At 44.0% G+C, this 18,338-nt stretch overlaps 1 protein-coding gene across 3 annotated transcripts in view; it reads right to left on the bottom strand.

Moving 5' to 3' along the window:
* Sptbn1 (spectrin beta, non-erythrocytic 1) overlaps positions 1-18,338 on the bottom strand; it is a 123,756-nt gene that overhangs the window by 18,165 nt on the left and 87,253 nt on the right. For all 3 annotated transcript variants that reach the window (XM_028777985.1, XM_028778002.1, XM_028777993.1), the window contains exons 16-25: positions 17,814-18,016; positions 14,205-14,295; positions 11,304-11,450; positions 6,852-7,115; positions 4,436-4,660; positions 3,929-4,018; positions 3,484-3,765; positions 2,391-2,521; positions 903-1,107; positions 237-611 (exon numbers count right to left, since the gene is read on the bottom strand). In XM_028777985.1, coding sequence (XP_028633818.1) covers positions 237-611; positions 903-1,107; positions 2,391-2,521; positions 3,484-3,765; positions 3,929-4,018; positions 4,436-4,660; positions 6,852-7,115; positions 11,304-11,450; positions 14,205-14,295; positions 17,814-18,016 — 2,013 coding nt within the window. The remainder of the gene's footprint in view (positions 1-236; positions 612-902; positions 1,108-2,390; positions 2,522-3,483; positions 3,766-3,928; positions 4,019-4,435; positions 4,661-6,851; positions 7,116-11,303; positions 11,451-14,204; positions 14,296-17,813; positions 18,017-18,338) is intronic.

The following is an 18,338-nucleotide window of genomic DNA, read 5'->3' as shown; positions in this document are numbered from 1 at the left end:
TTCATTAAACACCAGTGTGCTCATTTAACATTATCTGCAAGTGTGACAAATTCAGAACTGCATAGACTACAAAGCTTTCCTGGGTGGGGTGTGCATGTGTGTGCATGTGTGTATACACGTGTTTAATTTGAGTATCACTTCAGGTACATTCTGAGGAGCCAATAGCTAGAGAGAGGCTCAAGATGTACATAGATACTCTCTAAGGAGACACCCTTGCCCTGGGCAGCTCCACCTACCTGAGTGCCCAGAGCTTGGATGTCATGCTCAAAGGTGGTGTGCATTCTCTGTAAAGTCTCCACGGTGTTCTGATCTCTTCCAAGCTCCTCAGGGAGTTTCTTGTGTTTGTCTTGGATGCGGCCAAAGATCTCCTTGGCATCATGGTAAAACTTATGAAGTTCATACGAGGCAGCAAGAATTTGTGTTCTCGTGTCAATGAGCTCTAGGAGGTCAGCCCAGGCTTCGTTGAGACCATCTTTCCACTCAGCAATGGTGGCAGCATCCGAATGTCCAGAGTTGATGAGGTCATCTGCCATGCCATTAACTGCGTCCACACGCTCCTGCCCAATGTTTCCTGTGTCTCGTGCAAATTCTCGGAACCGTTCCTGTAACATCTGAAATGGGATGCACACAGAGAAATCAGTGAGACCACTGTAGAGCTTTTACACCCCATTACATGAGTGCTGCTGGAAAGAAACTGCCAAGTAGGAGGCTCAAGTTGAAACTCGAGGCCTGAGAACCACAGATCTGTACTGCAGCACCTATGTTGTCTGCCTGTGTCGAGGAATGCCAGCCCATGACAAAGTCACCCAACAAAAGCACCAAGCTGAAGCCACACCCATGACCTCACAGCCTAGGCATGCCGACGCCTTCCACACCGTCGCCCACTTTCCCAAAGTACTTGCCGTGACATGCTCATAGTCCTGTCCCAACTCATGGGAGCCTGCGACCACCTCCCTCTCAGCGATCCACTGTTCCAGGTCATCGACCTCCCTGTTGAGCTGAAACAGCCTGTGCCTCTCATCAAGTTTTCCTCTCCTCTCCTCAGCAAGGTCCTTCAGGCCGGCATACAGCTTGTCGACCTTTGACTGCCGCATGCTAATACGCTCACTGAAAAGGAACCAGCAGTGAGGAAGGGACCTCAATGCCTTCTTCTGAAGACACACAACAGAGTGAGGATAATATAAGCGTTACACCAAAATTTCCCCAAAGAAGCTTCTGTTTAAAACCTATTTTGTCTAAAAAACAAAACTCTGAATAGCCTCCATTTCAAATGATAAAGAGTGAATAGAGAAACCAAATTATTAAGGCAAAGGCCACTCTGATTGTTCTCCCCCCCACACCCCCCCACGCTGCTAGAAGTTAATGGAAAATACTGGAACCATCTTCCATTGCCAGAAGGCACAGGCTGTCCACTAGGGCTCTTCTCTGGCCTGTGCTGCTATTGCTTGCTGGGCTGTGGCCCTTCCTTGCTAGCAGAGCTGGCTCTGTCTGCTCCTGTTTCCTCAGTGTAGCTAGGAGATTGAATCTTTGAATTTGTCACCAGAATAACATCTCATTGATAGGAGAGGGAGCAGGCTGTGCTGCGGCCAATTCTTTCTGGGAATCTAGTTATGAACACCTTTAGGACCTCCTCATGTACCAACAGACTCACTGACCTTACCTTTCCCAGCCTGTCTTTCATTGGATAAACACTCAAACCAATTCCTTTCCTTCCCAAGTCCTAAAAGGTGGCCCCCAAGAAAGCCTGACAGGAGCTCTTCTCTCCCAGTTACCTCAGCCTGGGGACCAGAGAGCCTACATTCTCATGCCTTCCTTGTTCTCTGGATAATCACTGCACAGGACTTAGGGAGTGCTAAAATCTTGGTTTTGTGAAACCCATTTTACTTCACAAGCTGAGGCAGTCTTGTCTTAGTCCTCTTCATTCACTACTTTCCCAAACTGACAGGTTTTTTTACTTTTCTTGGTCTTTTTTTGGTCTTTTTTAGACAGGGCCTCATTATATAATCGTGTCTAGCCTATAACTGGCTATGTAAACCACGGTGGACTTAAACTCAGAAATCCACCTGCCTCTGTCTCCCAAGTGCTGAGATTAAAGGCGTGCGCCACCACACTTGGACTAGATGACTTTTTCAACTCAAGTATGTGCCTCCATTACTTCTGTTAGCCAAATATGCTTACGACTTATGACACTTGTGATCTTTCAACTGGGTCTTGGCCAACATGAGATAGTTAATATGAAATAACTGTTACTCAGAGCAACTTCCGAGTAATGACCTTACTTTCCCAGCTACCTAAGCTCTCAGGTCAGTGACCTGCTCTACTACTGTATGATGAGTGGTGTCACCTCACTGAGGGAGCCTGGGTGGCCTTGTGCTCAAAGTATCACTTACCTTTCGGGATGGCTATCAGCCACCAGCGCCCGGCTAGTCTTGGAGAGCTGGTGTACTGTCTCTGCATAGTCCTCAACAGCTTGTTCCAAAATCTGGTGCTTTTTCAACATGGAGACAGCACTCTGCTCATCCTGCAAACAAAGAGACCATCAAAACCACAGCCAGATACTATGCCTGGGCTGATAAATTAACTACACTGTGGGGTGGGACAAGAGGAAGGACATCGGAAAGAAACAAACCAAAACAACACAAGTATGATATAACCACGAACACAGACACAGCCGAGTGCATTAGCAGGGACTAACAGAGGCCTCTGCAAAGGGGAGCATGTACTATGACCAAGGCCGCTGTAAGGTGGAGGGGAGCTTGGTGAGTCTATCAACCCAGCTAAGAACCTCAGTTTGTTATGTATCTGTACCACAACATAGCCTTAAAGTACCTTTAATGGTCTTCAAACCATTTTGTATGTTGGAGAGCCTGTGCAATTTTATGAATGATTCTAGAAGGCATGGTAGGACATGCCTGTAATCCTAGTAATTGGGAGGCCAAGGCCAGCCCAGCCAGGGCTACATTAGTGAAGCCACCTCAAACAAGCAAAAAGTGTGTGTGTGTGTACATACACACATACACTTTATGTATGTAAATATTTAAAGATATATATTTATATAAAATTTATATACAAACATATATAACGTCTTTCTCTTTCCTTCTCTCCTTCTCTCCTTCTCTCTCTCTCTCTCTCTCTCTCTCTCTTTCTCTGTCTGTCTGTCTGTCTGTCTGTCTGTCTGTCTCTCTTTCTTAGCTAGACAGTACAATCTACTTGTAATCCTAGTAGGCAGCCTAAGGCAAGAGAATCATGAGTTGGATGCCAGTCTGGGCCATATATTAAGTTCCAGGCCTGCATGTGTGTTACATACGTAGGCTTTATTTCAAGGGAGACAGCAGCCAGACTGTTGATGTCTTTCTTTACTTTTCAGCACCTACAGGCAGCAGGTGGAATAAAGACACTATGTAGCTAGGATTGGAGTAGGGCACTCTTCTGAGGCACATCTCCTGCTGCTTCCTCTCCTGGGAGTTGGGAAGCATGTCTCACCTTAGCCTTTTCCTCAGACATCATGTACAGTTCCTGTTCACTCATCCACGCCTCTGCTTCAGCTGCATCAAAGTAGTACTGCTGGGCCTTGTGTGCCTCCTCGAGCCGTCGATGGCGTTTCTCAGTTTCCTCGATGAGCAGGCCCCATAGCTGCTTCAAGTCAGCGAGCCTCTGCCTGATAGCCTCAGCATTGAGGCTGCTGCTATCTGTGATGATGTTCTGACTCCTCTCAAAGATGTCATCAATACGAGGCTGGTGTCCCTGAATTTCTTTCTGGAGGGTCTGTGCAGAAAAGGCAAAAACAATTTGCTAAAGAGCCATGGCCTGGTCCTTATTTTGAAATGTTGGTACTAAGCAGAACTCACAAACCTTGGAAAACCTCTCACTTCGTATGCATTATGATGGTTGGTCACCAGGCACAGCTAGCCTTGGCAGAAACGCTTACCTGGTTTTTCTTTATTAACAGCTGCACAGTTTGAAGGTTATGGCCATGATCTGTGGAAGTTGCCAAAGGCATCCTCTCACCAACCCACAGCTAGAAAAATAGAGAATAAGAAGTGGTCAGGACCATGTGAAGAACAAAGATAAGGTCAAGTAAGAGCACAAGGGAGACAAAGGGAGTCTGGGCAGGAAGGTCTAGCCATCCTTCAGAGGGACCAGGATATACTTTTGGACACGAGGCAGGGGTTAGTCTTCAGACTTACTCCATCCTTGGTGTTGAACACTCTGTGAGCCCTGTGGTTAGTTTAAGTCCGATTCTAGTGGCATTAAAATCCTGGAGTGTCTTTAGAACTCCAGAAAGAAGAGAATGCATTTGCATGTGTGTGTGTGAGGGGACAGAGAGTTTCACAACATGAAAGGCAGGCTGTGAGGACTCATGTCAATGACAGGGTCCGAGGTAACACAACAGAAACGCAACCGTCCACTTCAGGACACTCCAAGGGCTACTCACAATCTCATCCTCTACATCCCTGTTGAACTGGTGGATCTCCTTGGAAGCTAACAGATTGTGCTTCCTCTCATTCAAGGGCTCCAGAAGCTCCATGAACTTGGTCTGCACAGTGATGCGTTTGCTGTCCACCTCATCTGTGCTCTTCCCCTCCTGACTCAGTGCCTGAGCTTGGCTCTGCAGTTCCTCGATCTCCTTCTTCCGCACTTCCATCTGATTCTCCAGCATCTAAGAGAGCAAGTGTGCATTAGAGCCAGAGGAAACGGAGACTCCATTTGGAACTGTTTTGGGCACTGGCTAAGATGGAAGGCTGAACTGAGGAACACATACTTATACAGCAGAGAGGCCAGTGAGGACTGTGGCTCACCAGCTGACATCTAAAGCAGCCGGTCTCTGGGGACTTGAAAGCTTGAAGTAACATTAAACTTTAATCAGGAACTCAGGGAAAAGAAAGACAGGGAGACAAAAGTTATTTATGACTACAAAGAAGTCAGTTTCTCTATCAGAAAAGGGAACACTTTTGAGTGTCCAGTTCTTTCTGGTGAAAAATAGTATCTTCATTTCTTCAACCACAGATCTGACTAGAATAATGCTAGATAATGAGGGAACACAATAGCCACTCACTGAAGGAAACAGGCAAAAGTGGAAACCAAAGTGTTCACTGAGGCTCACTGAGGTGAGGCTATCACACCCACATCACCACACAGCACAGCACAGCACAGCACAGCACAGCACAGCACAGCACAGCGGGTCACAAACCCTGGAACTGGCGTCTGAGGCTAACTGTAACCTTCCAGGAAGAGGCAGCAGCTGCAACTAACCACCACCTGTCTATTAATTAATGCTATTAATGTACAGTAACTCCAAGAGCAAAGTAGCCAACCTTGTAGCAAAAAGGTCAACGTCCTTTTGGATGAAAAAAAAAAAAACCAGGTTCAGCATTCAGCCAAGACTGTTTCGGCAGTGATTAGCTCTAATTAAAACTGCCAGGCTTAGGAATTATAAAATACTGCCAAGTTAGGAAGGAGCCAGTGGAAAAGTGGACCACTACTACCTTTAAAAGGAAATAGTGTAGCTAGAAGCGGTAGTTGAAGAGGCAGGTCAATCTCTGAGTTTGAGGCCACTCTGGCCTACACCCATATCTGCACTGTTTCAGGACAAGCTAGAACTATAGATCCTGTCTCAAAAACCAAACCAAACCAAACCAAACCACCAAAATCTAAAAGGGTGTGTGTGCATGTTTGTGACTGTGTGGCTGGCTCTGTATATCACATATGGAGACCAGCAGATAAGTACCAGTGATCTTCTTAGGAATGCCACCCACCTTCTTTTGAGCAAGGTCTCACTGGCCTGGAGCTGATTAATTAGGCTGGACTACACGGTCTGTCTCTGCCTCCCTAGCACTGAGATTACAAGCGCATCCTTAGTTTACAAGGAAGACAACTTTACTGACTGAGCCATCTCCTCAAACTATACCACTGATATCCATGTGTATGTCGTGTGCCAAGTGTATGTGGAGGCCAGAAGGGGCTGGGTCCCCTGAAACTGGAGTCACCAACAGCTGTGGATGGGTGTGGGGAAATGAAGGTAGGCTCTAGAAGAGCAGCTGTTGCTCTTCACAGCTGAACCATCTCTCAGTTCCTGATGACATAATATTTTTTCTAAAGATTTACTTAGTTTATTTATATGAATACACTGTCTTCAGACATCCCAGAAGAGGGCATTAGACTGAATTACAGATGGTTGTGAGCCACTATGTAGTTATTCGGAATTGAACTCAGAACCTCTGAAAGAGTAGTCAGTGAGTGCTTTTAACTGTTGAGCCAGCTCTCCAGCCCCTATCTGATGATATACTTTTAATACAACTGTTTTCTCATTAATTCTGGTAAATTCACCTGCCCTCAGAATCACCTGTCATAATATAAAAAATGTTTATTTCCTTTACCATCTACCAAGTAGATAGTAATTCAGAGTAGAGAGCAAACATTTCAGTTCAACCATCACCTATTTAAGAATGGAAAGAAGAGCCGGGCGATGGTGGTGCACGCCTTTAATCCCAGCACTTGGGAGGCAGAGGCAGGTGGATCTCTGAGTTTGAGGCCAACCTGGTCTACAGAGTGAGTTCCAGGACAGCCAGAGCTACACGGAGAAACCCTGTCTCGAAAAAAAACAAAAAAAACAACAAAAAAAACATTAACTAGATGTTAAAAGAAAATATTCTTGTTCACAGACAACAGTTTTACTAATTATAGTCTTTCCAACTGACTCTGAAAAAGTCTACTGCTGGAAGGTCAAGCACTTCTCTGGTGTAAAATCCCTTCCCATGGAAGAGGAAAGGCAAAGACTCTTGATCTGTAAGGAGGAAGAGGAAAGCCATGAAGTGGCAGAGCCCAGATAGAATACTGTCTTGCCCACTTGCCTGTTGCTTTTTCAGCAGAATGTTGACGCTGGTAAGGTCCTTGCCATAGTCGTCAGACTGAATCTGGCTCTCCAGGCCGTGCAGCCATTTGTCAAGATCTGCACAGCTCTGTGTGAAAAGTTCCGCCTTGTTTGCATCAAAGAGCCGCTGGGCCTTGGTCTGCGTTGTGGACTCCAGGACTTCCCACATTTTATGTAAACCAGTGAGTTTCTCCTTCACCACGGCTTCTGTTTCTGGCTTTTCTGAAATAAGCTGCATTCCTTCCTGGAGAACACAAACCAATGAGGTTAAAAATAAATAGTTTGCAAGAAAATAAATGTCACTGTGAAAAAACAAACCTCAAACTCTGAGACATTTGATCTGTGATTGACCCACTCGCATCCCCACTCCCTACATTCACCCAGGAAGTTACCGCTCAGGGAAATAAACAGTGGTCCTGTGTACACATGCTACCCTTTCGGGCGATGTAAGCAATTAAGTGTTGCATGCTCTAACAATTTCATCTGGGGCAATTTACTGTTAATAACTTACAACTTCACGCTATAAAGGCCATATGTAACACAATTTTAATTCTTAGGAGTCTGACAGTGAAGGGACAGGAGCGTAAGAAACACACACTGCACAGATATGTGAATACGCACTGCAAGGATTAACATAGCTAGTTGTAGGAAGTGGGTGTGGCAGCCATTCCAAAATGGCGCCTGAGGCTAACACCTGACTTTCTCATAGGCCCCTGAAGAAGCCACGCCCACAGGCAATATTGCGCAGGATCACTGCTATGCATAATCAGGCCATCTGCTACGTAGGGCAGCGTCAGATCTTGCCATACCCACTGTCCTATCACATGCACCAACATGGCAGGCTCTGACTGGAGAAGGCAGAAGGATTTTAGGGCGGTGGAGGAGAGGCTCAGGGGCTTTTTGAAGAATGTAAGGGTTCCTGAATAAACTGCATTGGGAAGAAGAACTCCGTGTGTCGCTGTTTCTTTCCGCGGGTTGGAGTGGACAGAGACAAGTGGTGGCCCTTAAGGGGACTTCAGAACTCATCGCAGTCAGGGCAGCTAGTTGGAAATTTCCCAGGTAAGTGGGACAAGAGAAAGTTCCCAGGTAAGTGGGACAAGGGAAAGTTCTCGGTTCAGAGACTATAAGGTTCCCAGCGTTGGGACAAGTCGCATCAAGGAGCTAGAAAAGGGTAGCAATACACTAGTGCAGTTAAAAGAAGAGTGATCGCAAAAGTCTGAAAATGGAGATAGTTCTGAAGAGGGAAGTGAGGAATATAAGAGTGAAAGAGTGAGGAGAATAAAGAAGAGACTTGAAGAGACTCCACTGGACTCTGTCTTGTATCTATCTTCTGCGTCTCTTGCCCCTTTTTTCTTCCCCTTCATCCCCAGTTTCTCTTTCTTGCTAGACCCTGACCTGCAGACCGGAGCAGCAGAACCAGCCCCCACCTTTACAAAGTAACAGAATCTGACTGCCGTTACAAAAGATTACAAAGTAACAGAACCTGACGGCCATTACAAAAGAAACTGCCGTTACAAAGTGGCGCCCAGAAGCTTGGAAGGAGCTTAGAGCTCAATGTTTCCAAATGTTTCTTAAGGAACCAGGAAAAGTGGTGATGGCTGCTATTTGTATTAATGGCTTAAACTGCTTCTTTAAATTTCTTGCCTAGATTGGGTTCAGCAAGTATGTTCTCAGAAGCTATACACACATTATCTGATACTTGTAACCAGGGTTTGCTAGCACCAGACATCAGCAAGTCTGTTCAGACACCAGATTCTTCTCACCCCTATGGCTTTTCAAATATGCACTATATTTCTTCATTGATTAGTGGTATTGGTATTTTCATGATGGGTGCAGGACTCTCTTGGTATCATGGAGTCATGGGATTGCTTCATCCTCAACCAATGGAATCCCTTCTATGGGCATATTATATTTTAGCAGGATCTTTGGTGTTTGATGGAGCAACACTTCTTGTTGCCATAAATGAACTTTGTAGGAGCACCCAGGCCAAGGGCACAACATTTTACAAGTATGTCATAGAAAGTCGTGATCCGAGTACACTCCTGGAGAGCGAGCGACCCATCAGTAAGGGCAATCCATAATGTCAAAGCCACAGACCTGAGATTAGGCAAAGTCAGATTTAAGGCAGAAGTTGATTTAGATGAACGAGTTGTTACAAGATCATATTTGGAAAAGCAAGATTTTGACCAAATGATGCAGGAAATTCAAGAAGTGAAAACTCCTGAACAATTAGAAGCCTTTACGCTTAAACATGGAGAAAACATTATTAATACTCTAGAGATGAAGTAGACAGACTTGAGAAAGAGTTAAAGAAACAAAATCCTGAAGTTCGGCACATAGATCTTGAGATCCTATAGACAAGATGAGTGAGTCACTTGGGCTATGAAGAATGCTTTTACCTTTTCTCCATATATTGCAACCTAAAGTTATTAAGCCCAGGACAAGATGTTTCCTTTTTACCCACGCCGGTATGCATGTGGCCCCCCTTTGTGTTTTTTGTATATAATGGTAGTTATAATGGTAGTTTTTTGAGTTGTGATAATAGTACTTGCTTTTATGCTGTATGTTGGAATGTTTCTATATTTTCCTTTGCTATGGTTGCCCAAATGCCTCGTTATGTTCCTTGGCCTGTGGAAGCTCCTTCAGCTATGACATTATTTGGGCCAAGGAGGGATTTTGACATAGAGATGACCCAATTAGGTTGCCAATGGAAATATTCTGGCTTGTGTGTTACTTCTATTTCATATCAAACTGTAAGTCTTGCTGCTAATCTTTCTAAGGAAATTTCCAAGTATCTTTCAGGAAATTGGTCTGTGGAATTGGGTAAGAAGATGAGAGAACTTCTCAAGTCGATTGTTCATATTAATTCAATTAGAGTGGATGTCTCCCTGGCCTCCGGACTGACTGAATGGATACATCAAGCAATGTCCCACCTTAAGGAATGGGCGGGTTTGGGAGTTTTAGCCCTGTGCCTATTACTGATCAATGGCCTTGCCTGTTGGTGTATGTGCAAAAGGAGAAAGCAACACAGCAGAGAACGGGCCTTGATAGTGCAGGCGTTTGCAGCCGTGGAGATAGGACAATCTCCTCAAGTGTGGCTCGGCATGCTAGAGAAGTAGTCAGAGACGGGTAAGACTCCTTGGACGTGTTACCAACCTAAGACAGGGACCAAACCAGAGCTGTTTGACTCCCGATGATAGGTAAGGAGCAGTGTCACAAGGGACAACCTAAGACAGGCATACTCTCTGCCAAAATTAAATAAAAGGGGGAACTGTAGGAAGCGGGTGTGGCAGCCATTCCAAAATGGCACCTGAGGCTAACACCTGACTTCCTGAAGAAGCCACGCCCACAGGCAATATTGCGCAGGATCACTGCTATGCATAATCAGGCCATCTGCTACGTAGGGCAGCGTCAGATCTTACCATACCCACTGTCCTATCACATGCACCAACATGGCAGGCTCTGATTGGAGAAGGCAGAGGGATTTAAGGGCGGTGGAGGAGAGGCTGGGGGCTTTTTGAAGAATGTAAGGGTTCCTGAATAAACTGCATTGGGAAGAAGAACTCCGTGTGTCGCCGTTTCTTTCCGCGGGTCGGAGTGGACAGCGATAGTTAGTGCCTGGTATACATTAGTTATATACTACCCCCGACCCTGACACAACAATTAAAACATACAGCATTTTAAAATTTATGTAATCCTATCTGATAAAGCTACCCATAGAACAACACAGGTTTATGGCCGTGGCCATGAGGAAGGGAGGGGCATGGTCCACCCGTAGTGACTGATCACCTGGTAGTCACTAAAAGAAAAACCAAGCCACATGTCTGGGTGTCTGCTTTCTGCCCACTGTGGGACAGACATCAGAAACTGTAAGTGGAAGCAGGGGATTGCTACTGGCTGTGTAACTTTTGTAAATGATGACATAGGACTCTACCCTCAAGGAAAAGGAATTCAGTCCTTTCTCTAACTCCTCCACTGGAGACCCCGTGCTCAGTCCTATGGTTGGCTGTGAGCATCTGCCTCTGTATTTGTCATACTCTGGCAGAGCCTCTCAGGAGACAGCTATATCAGGCTCCTGTAAAACAGTAACTTGAAAATTAGCAGGCAAATGGATGGAACTAGAAAATCTCATTCTGAGCGAGGCAACCCAGTCACAAAAGAACACACATGGTATGCACTCACTGATAATTGGATATAAGCCCCAAATCTCAGAATATTCAAGATACAACTCACAGACCACATGAAGCTCAAGAAGAAGGAAGACCAAGGTGAGTGCTTAAATAAAATATCCAATAAAAATTTAAAAAACAAAAAGAAAAGGAATTCATTTCCTCTCCTCCCTCTTCTCTAAGTTTTTATGTCTTCCTCCTTACCAAGGTCACAATGTGGAAAGGAGGGTGAGGGAAAGGTCTCACCAAATAGTTTGACCTACCTTCTCAATTTTGTCAAGCCATTCTTTGTTGGATGCAAGTTCTGCCATAAATGCTTGATGCTTTAACCATTTGCTATGCAGGTTTCTGGCTTCATCATAGGACATGTCCTGAGCTGTGAGCATCTTTTCATTGATCCAGAGGGACAGCTAGGGTAGAACAGTAAGAAGATTTTAGAAGCCATCATCACAGACTTAACTTTCTACTCCTACCCAAAAAGGATTACATTTGTGATATGTTACAGTTTCCATATCAACAGACAGGCAAATATTTTGCTTTGCATCTCTGACCCATCTGGTAGCCAAGTTTGATACAAATGGTGGACCTAACATTAAACCCAGAAAAATAAAAACTCCCAAGCGGCTTTTAAACTCAACAGCACTCTTGACCAGCTTTCCCTAAAATGCCTGTGTTTGTAGTTTTGCTCTAACTAGTTGAAAACACAAGCTGTTTCCTTCCCAGATATCTGTGACAGTTATAGTAAGCTAACCATGACTGTCATTTAATTCATCTGGCAACTATACTTTTTAAAACAACCTGCACAGTAGTGGTGATGCATGCTTCTAGTTTCAGTGCTCGGAAGGCAAAGGCAGGTGGATCTCCTTGAATTTGAGGCCTCCTTGGGCTACAGAGTGAGTTCCAGAACAGCCAGGGCTACACAGAGAAACCCTGTCTCAAAAAACCAAGAACCAAACACACAAACCCATTCATTTATCTACTGGGTGATGTGTGGGAATGTCAAAGAACATAACTTGTTCATCGTGGAGTTAGTGCAACACTACCACTCATTCTTCATCGCTGTAGATTCTAAATCACCTTCACCTGTTTTTCTGTAGCCTCTAGCCCTCTAAGGAACCTTCCATTCAGACTAAGAATACTTCACAGCACTTGACCCTGAGACAAACCATATATACTAGAAAATGAATTCTTGAAAGCCACACAGACTAAAGTGAATTATAAGAGGCCGGAAATGGGAGTTGGCCAAACCATATCTCTTTCAGGCTTTTAACCCAAGTCAGCCCCTGCTTGTTCCTGCTAGCCTGCAAGTGGTCAGGCCAGAGATATACAATAGAGTCACACACAGTTTGATTACAAGTGTCTTTAGGGACCATCTAACCTCACTTGGGTGGCTGACAGTGAACTTACTGTCGCTGCTGCTCACTGTGAATCTGCACCTGAATATCTTCATGGTTTCACATCTCAAAGTCTACAATGGCACAGGAGACCAAAGAAGCCTTCATAGTATCTGTGCTTCCAAAGCTTTTTGTTAATACCCTGGACCTGCTAGGACAGGCTTCCCCATATATTTGCTTCAACAGCAATGGGTCTGTTCTTTATAAAGTGTCAAGGAGGGCAAAGCAGGTCACAAGAGAACTGCTGACTTCAAGACTGGATAAAAACTCTAGGTACTAGCTCCATCTTTCTTGTGCTATTCATCATGAAGGAGAACCAGCAGGGGCAAAGTTCAAAGCAAATCCTTTGTAATGGAAGTCCATTGATTGGTCAAAAAATAAAAATAAAAATAGTATATTTTCCACTTTAAAAGAATTTAACTATTTCCCAGCAATCCAAGTGGCTAAAATGTGACATACTAAGGCTGTTGTCCAATCTAAGAAAAGAGATGAAAAAGAAAACCAAATGATAAAAATCTCTCTGTATAGTGCACAGAGAGGTCTCCTAAAATAGAATATATTTGTTGACCGAAAGTGTCAGGGACATACACATATTTTCACTATTCATAACACACAGATAAGACTTTTTTTTTTTTAAACAAAGGAGAAAGCACTACATAAAAAATTATACTTATAAACCAATATGCTCTTTGCTCAACATATCATCCTACAGATAAAAGATCATGAAGTACAGCACAACACTGCAGATCTAAAGGTGATTATTTTGGGCATCACAGAGGTCAGGTCAGAACACACTCAGTCTCTGCAGACGGTATCTCTTGTGGATGTTCCTTATCCCATTTTGGGGGTCTAAGGGAATTTATTCTAATAAACTATAGAGGGCTGAGTTCCACTGTAGTTCCCTGGCAGACGGGGAAATGTGTGTTCATAAATTCACACATATGGAGTTTGCTACATGCTTTTCCCCAGCTAGCGTGCAGAGGGACTACATTTTCCTGGTTAACTTTAGTTTTCAAAGTTTGTACATGCATTTATCAGACGGGGAATCATGAGATTAATAGTGAATGTTAAGACTTGGTCTTTGACATGCAGAATCCCACTTGGCCTAGACTTTTTTTTTTAAGGTCTTCAGAAGAATCATAGTTTTAAGTTTTCTGTTTTTCTAAAAAGATTCATCTACTTTCATTATATGTTTATAAGTGTTTTCTCTACATGTACAGCTATGTAGCATGTGCTGGCAGCGCATGCAGAAATCAAGGAAGGGGTCATCTTCCCCTGCAACTGGAATTTCAGGCAGCTGTGAGTGTAGCTGAACCTGAATCCTCTGAAGAGCAAGCCAGTGCTCTTACCACCAGCATCTTTATCTCTGGTTTTAATATACAGAGACAGTTTCAGTATTTAGTAAGTTGTTTCCTTCCACGGTGTTTAAATGTGCCTTATTTCAAAGAGTTAAATGCTTTTCAGGGTATTTCTGGATGTCACTGCTCAGTAGAGTTCTTTGAAATGATGGAAAGTCTGTCTGTGTGTGCCCAACATGGTAGCCAGCAGTTGTTTTCGAGAAGTATGTTCTGAATTTTAACTTAAAATGAAACAACCACATGTAGCTAATTTAAGTATAGCCCTACTCCACAATGGACCATGTGGTGCCCTATCCCATAACCACAGATACCTAAGACTACAAGCTTCTCTGATTTCACAATTCAATTACTTTTCTCCACTGCAGGCTGGCTACTATGGGAAGCCACAGGGGAGGACTGAAGAGGAACTTACCTCTTGACAATCTTGCAGGAATTTCTGTAGATCACGGTTATCCTTTAACCTCATCAAAAGTTCACTGGCTGCTTCTCGATTCTTCCTGTGTCTGTCAAAAGAATTAAATAATTTAAAAAAATAATTAGGTGTAGAGTTACAAGTTGATTTCTTCCCTGGGTTTCTGTGTGTACTGAGAAGTGTTTGCTTACAGTCCGTAAGTATTTGACAGAGGCAGGAGACATTTTAGCATCCTACAAATGGGTAAGCCACAGTAGGTGCAAGGAAGACCTAAATGCCTGTCAAACATACAACAGGATAATTACAGTCGCTGCATACATTTAAATGAATCTAATTCTAGAAGAGAAGATCTGAGTGTGTGCACTGTGCACAAGACCCTGTTACTGAGAATGTGAAAGAATCTGAAACTTATTTCTCTAGAAACTCAAGCAAGGTTAAAAAAATATACATAATATATAATTCTTGGGCCAGAGAGGTGGCCTATTAGTTAATAATACTGAAATAAATAAACAATAAAAATAAATCATGCAGTTTTCTTTTCTTTTTTTTTTTTTTTAAGACCAGGCTGGCATTAAACTAACAAAGGCCTGTCTCTGTCTTCTGAGTGCTAGAATTAAAAGTATGTACTACCACACCCAGCTTGACTATCTTTAAGTATTTTCTGATAAGTTCCTATCTTGGGAAGTCATCACACCAAACACCATGAATGAGAAAGTTCAGACCTATGGGGTCACATGCTTACTCAGTTCTGCTCTTGACAGGGCAGCTCAAGTCTCCAGAATCTGGACCAGCAGAGTGAAGCCCAGCAAAGGGCTACCAACATGAGGGCTGCTGCTCGGGGGTAAACACCAACAAGTCTGCACAAACACAACCATTGCAAGAAAGCCTGGCTACACTGAGCATGTGACGTGGAGGGCTAAAGTGGAAGACAGGGTTAAAGATCAAGAATACAGGCTGGAGGTGTAGGCCAGCTGCTGCCTACCTAGTATGCAAGACATCCCATTTACTCCTTAGCAACACAAAATGGCAAGGTGGTGCACGCTGTAATCTCAATACTATTTGAATTTTTAAAGACTGTGGGACTTTTGATGTAATACTGTTTTATACTGTCATGTTAACATTAGCATGGCATTTTAAAGACCACAAGAAAGAGAGGGTATGGCTTAACAAGTGATGTGTTTGTGTGTCACGTTCAAAGGGTGTCAAGTGGGCTGGCTAGTTTTTATGTTAACTTAACACAGGCTGCTAAGTCCTTTGGAAAGAGATAACATTAATTGAGATAAACGCCCTATCAGACTGACTTGTGGGCAAGCTTGTGGCACACATTCTTGATTGATGACTGATGTGATGTGGGAGGGTCTACCAGCTCAGTATGGGCAGTGACACCCCTGGGCTGGTGTTCCTGGGTGCTACAGGAAAGCAGACTGAGAAGCCAAGAGGAGCAAATTAGTAAGGAACACTCCTCTACGGCTTAGCTCCAGTTCCTGCTTTAACTCCTTGTCCCAACTTCTCTGGAGATGGACAACAAGCTGTAAGCTGAAAGGAAACCATTTCCTCCCCAAGTTGCTTTTGGTCACGTTATTTTATCACAGTGATTGAGACCCTGACTAGAACAGAGGGATTTTTCTATCAAGTCGGATAGAGGTCCATGCTGTACTGTGTCTGGGCAGGAGGCTCCTTCACATTTTCAGACTCTCAAGGAAGCTTTGGGGCTCTGATGTCACTTGCACCCACATTTTCTCAGCACGCACATACTCTAATTTACATTTCACAAGAAGTCTTTGTGGAAGTGCCTTTGTGCAAGAAAATAGACCTGAAGCTTTAGATATTCATGTATCCTGCGTCTCTACAGACCCTGGAACTCCCAGATCTGTCCACATAAATCCTTTAGCTTCAGGATAAAGGGATACTAGAATCCAGTTTATGTCAGCTGTTAAGAAAACAGATGGATGCAGAGTCAACACAGGATCCCTCTCCTCCTATTTTTTTGTTTTTTAGCAATAGTAAAAAATGTTCTTTCTACTTCATTTTTAAACCTGAGAAATCCTAGCTGGGTGTGGTATTACATGCCTCCTTCCCCACACAGGGTTTCTCTGTGTAGTCCTGGCTATCTCGGAACTTGTTCTGTAGACTCGGAGATAATCTTAGCACTCGGAGGCAGAGGCAGGCAGATCTCCGAGTTTGAGGCCCATCTACAGAGCGAGTTCCAGGATAACAACAACAACAACAACAAAAAAACCCAAAAAACAGGGAAATGCTTTCCTGAAAAACAAAAACAACCCTAAGATATCCTAAGGAAGCCCTGAAGTCCAGCAGCCACCTGTCTCCAGAGCCACCAGCTTCCAACAGCCCCATACAGCTGTAGCAGTAGAACACATACGTAATCCCAGGAGGTAGCAAGCCAGTGGTGTATCTGTCCAAATGCACTCCTCTAAGTGCCACTTCTGCCTTAGGGGAACCAGAACCCACAGCTCATGTGGAGGAACAAGGCATACTACACTCACAAAACAAGACTTGACATTAGAAAAGAAGAATTCTTTTTGTTCTTAAATATTAGGAGCCGGAGGTTCTCACATTCACTTAAGATTTTGATAGAATTTTTGTTTTTAAAAGCAACACACACAAAATTATAGTAAAAGTTACATTGTATCTTACCCTTAGAACATACACAAGCTCCAACTTAAGTGCAAGAAACTTGGAACTGCTAAATCTGAGAAGGCAGGCAACTCCTCTCTGTAACCTGTCTTATTTTAAGACGGATTCCCAGGAGACCCTTTGAGATGTGGAAAGCAACAGACTGTGGCAATAAGCAGCTCTTTTGAACTGCATAAAGACAGATGAAGAGCCCTGATATCAGTCTCAAAAGAAGATCTTAAATCAATCCAGACTGCAGGCAAAAGGGAACGGTTACAACAGAGGCTAATGGCTGTCTACATGACCAGCTCACAACTGACTCATTAGTGCAGCTCAGGCATCTCACTTTAGCCAGTACAGGGCAGGACTCAGATACAGAATATGCAATACACACTTTTAAAAACTAGGGAGACAAGCTTTTAGGAGAGAGGAGGAAGAAGAGATGATGCCCAACTATCCAATCTTGGAGAATGCCCTAGACTAGGAGGAAATGTCTTTTTCTATCATCGTGGGGTAAGCCTATAACAGCATCAGCCATGCTACCATTGTGGGGTGTGCAGGTGGAGCCTATGACAGCATCAGCCATGCCATCATGGTAGGTGTGCAGGTGGAGCCAATGACAGCATCAGCCATGCCACCATCGTGAGGCGTGCAGGAGGAGACTACGACAGCCATCAGTTATGCCCGTTTTCTAACAAAGGGCAGATGCTGTTTCTTCACAGCTTTCTTCAGTGCTCAGGACAAGCCAAGTCTCACCTTCCTCCTTTCCTTTCTCCTACAGGTGCCTGACGAGTGTCACATGGATGAAGGAGAATACGGTCTGGCCTAGGAAAACTCTGGCTTTCAAGGTCCCCTCAGGTGAGTCACCATGACAACTCTGCAAGAGTGCAGCTTACGGAGGACTCTGGGTTAATGGCTGGAAGTTTAACAGTCCCAGGGTATAGGATTTCAATTGCAACATTCAAAACGCTGTACCTGTCATCAATAGAGTCCACCTTCTCCTGGATGCGGTCGGAGTTGATGTTCCCGTCGCTCACAAGTCTTCGGCCAGTCTCCACAACAGCATTGATCTTCTCCTCGTTGGCATCCATGGTGGTCATGAAGTCCTCCTGCTTTTTAATGGCTGCTTCAGCTCCTTCCAGGGTGGTGGGCATTTCAGTATGAGCCAAAACATATTCCTTGTTTTAAAAGAGAGGAAAAAAAATCCAGAATGACGTTATATATCAACAAATAAATTACTGTTTTACTCTATTTCTACTCCACAAAATAATTTATGAAGCGAGTAAAATTAAAAGTCTGACAGACAAACACACACACACCCACCCTAGCCCAAGGACAATCCATCAGGTCTCTCCATTTCCCTAAGCGGTAAATGTTATATAAATAGGTTTCCACAACAAGCAAAGCTTGGTCTGTCAGCTAGAAGAGTCCTCTCAGGTGCACAGAAGCAGAAGCAGTCCCTCTATACCCTCTCTTCAGACAGACTGTAACCCTGACAGT

Source organism: Grammomys surdaster, unplaced genomic scaffold (assembly GCF_004785775.1).
Source record: "Grammomys surdaster isolate TR1022 unplaced genomic scaffold, NIH_TR_1.0 67, whole genome shotgun sequence".
Taxonomy (NCBI): Eukaryota; Metazoa; Chordata; class Mammalia; order Rodentia; family Muridae; genus Grammomys; species Grammomys surdaster.
Note: the sequence above shows the minus strand (reverse complement) of the source record. Positions and strands in the feature narration are given on the sequence as shown.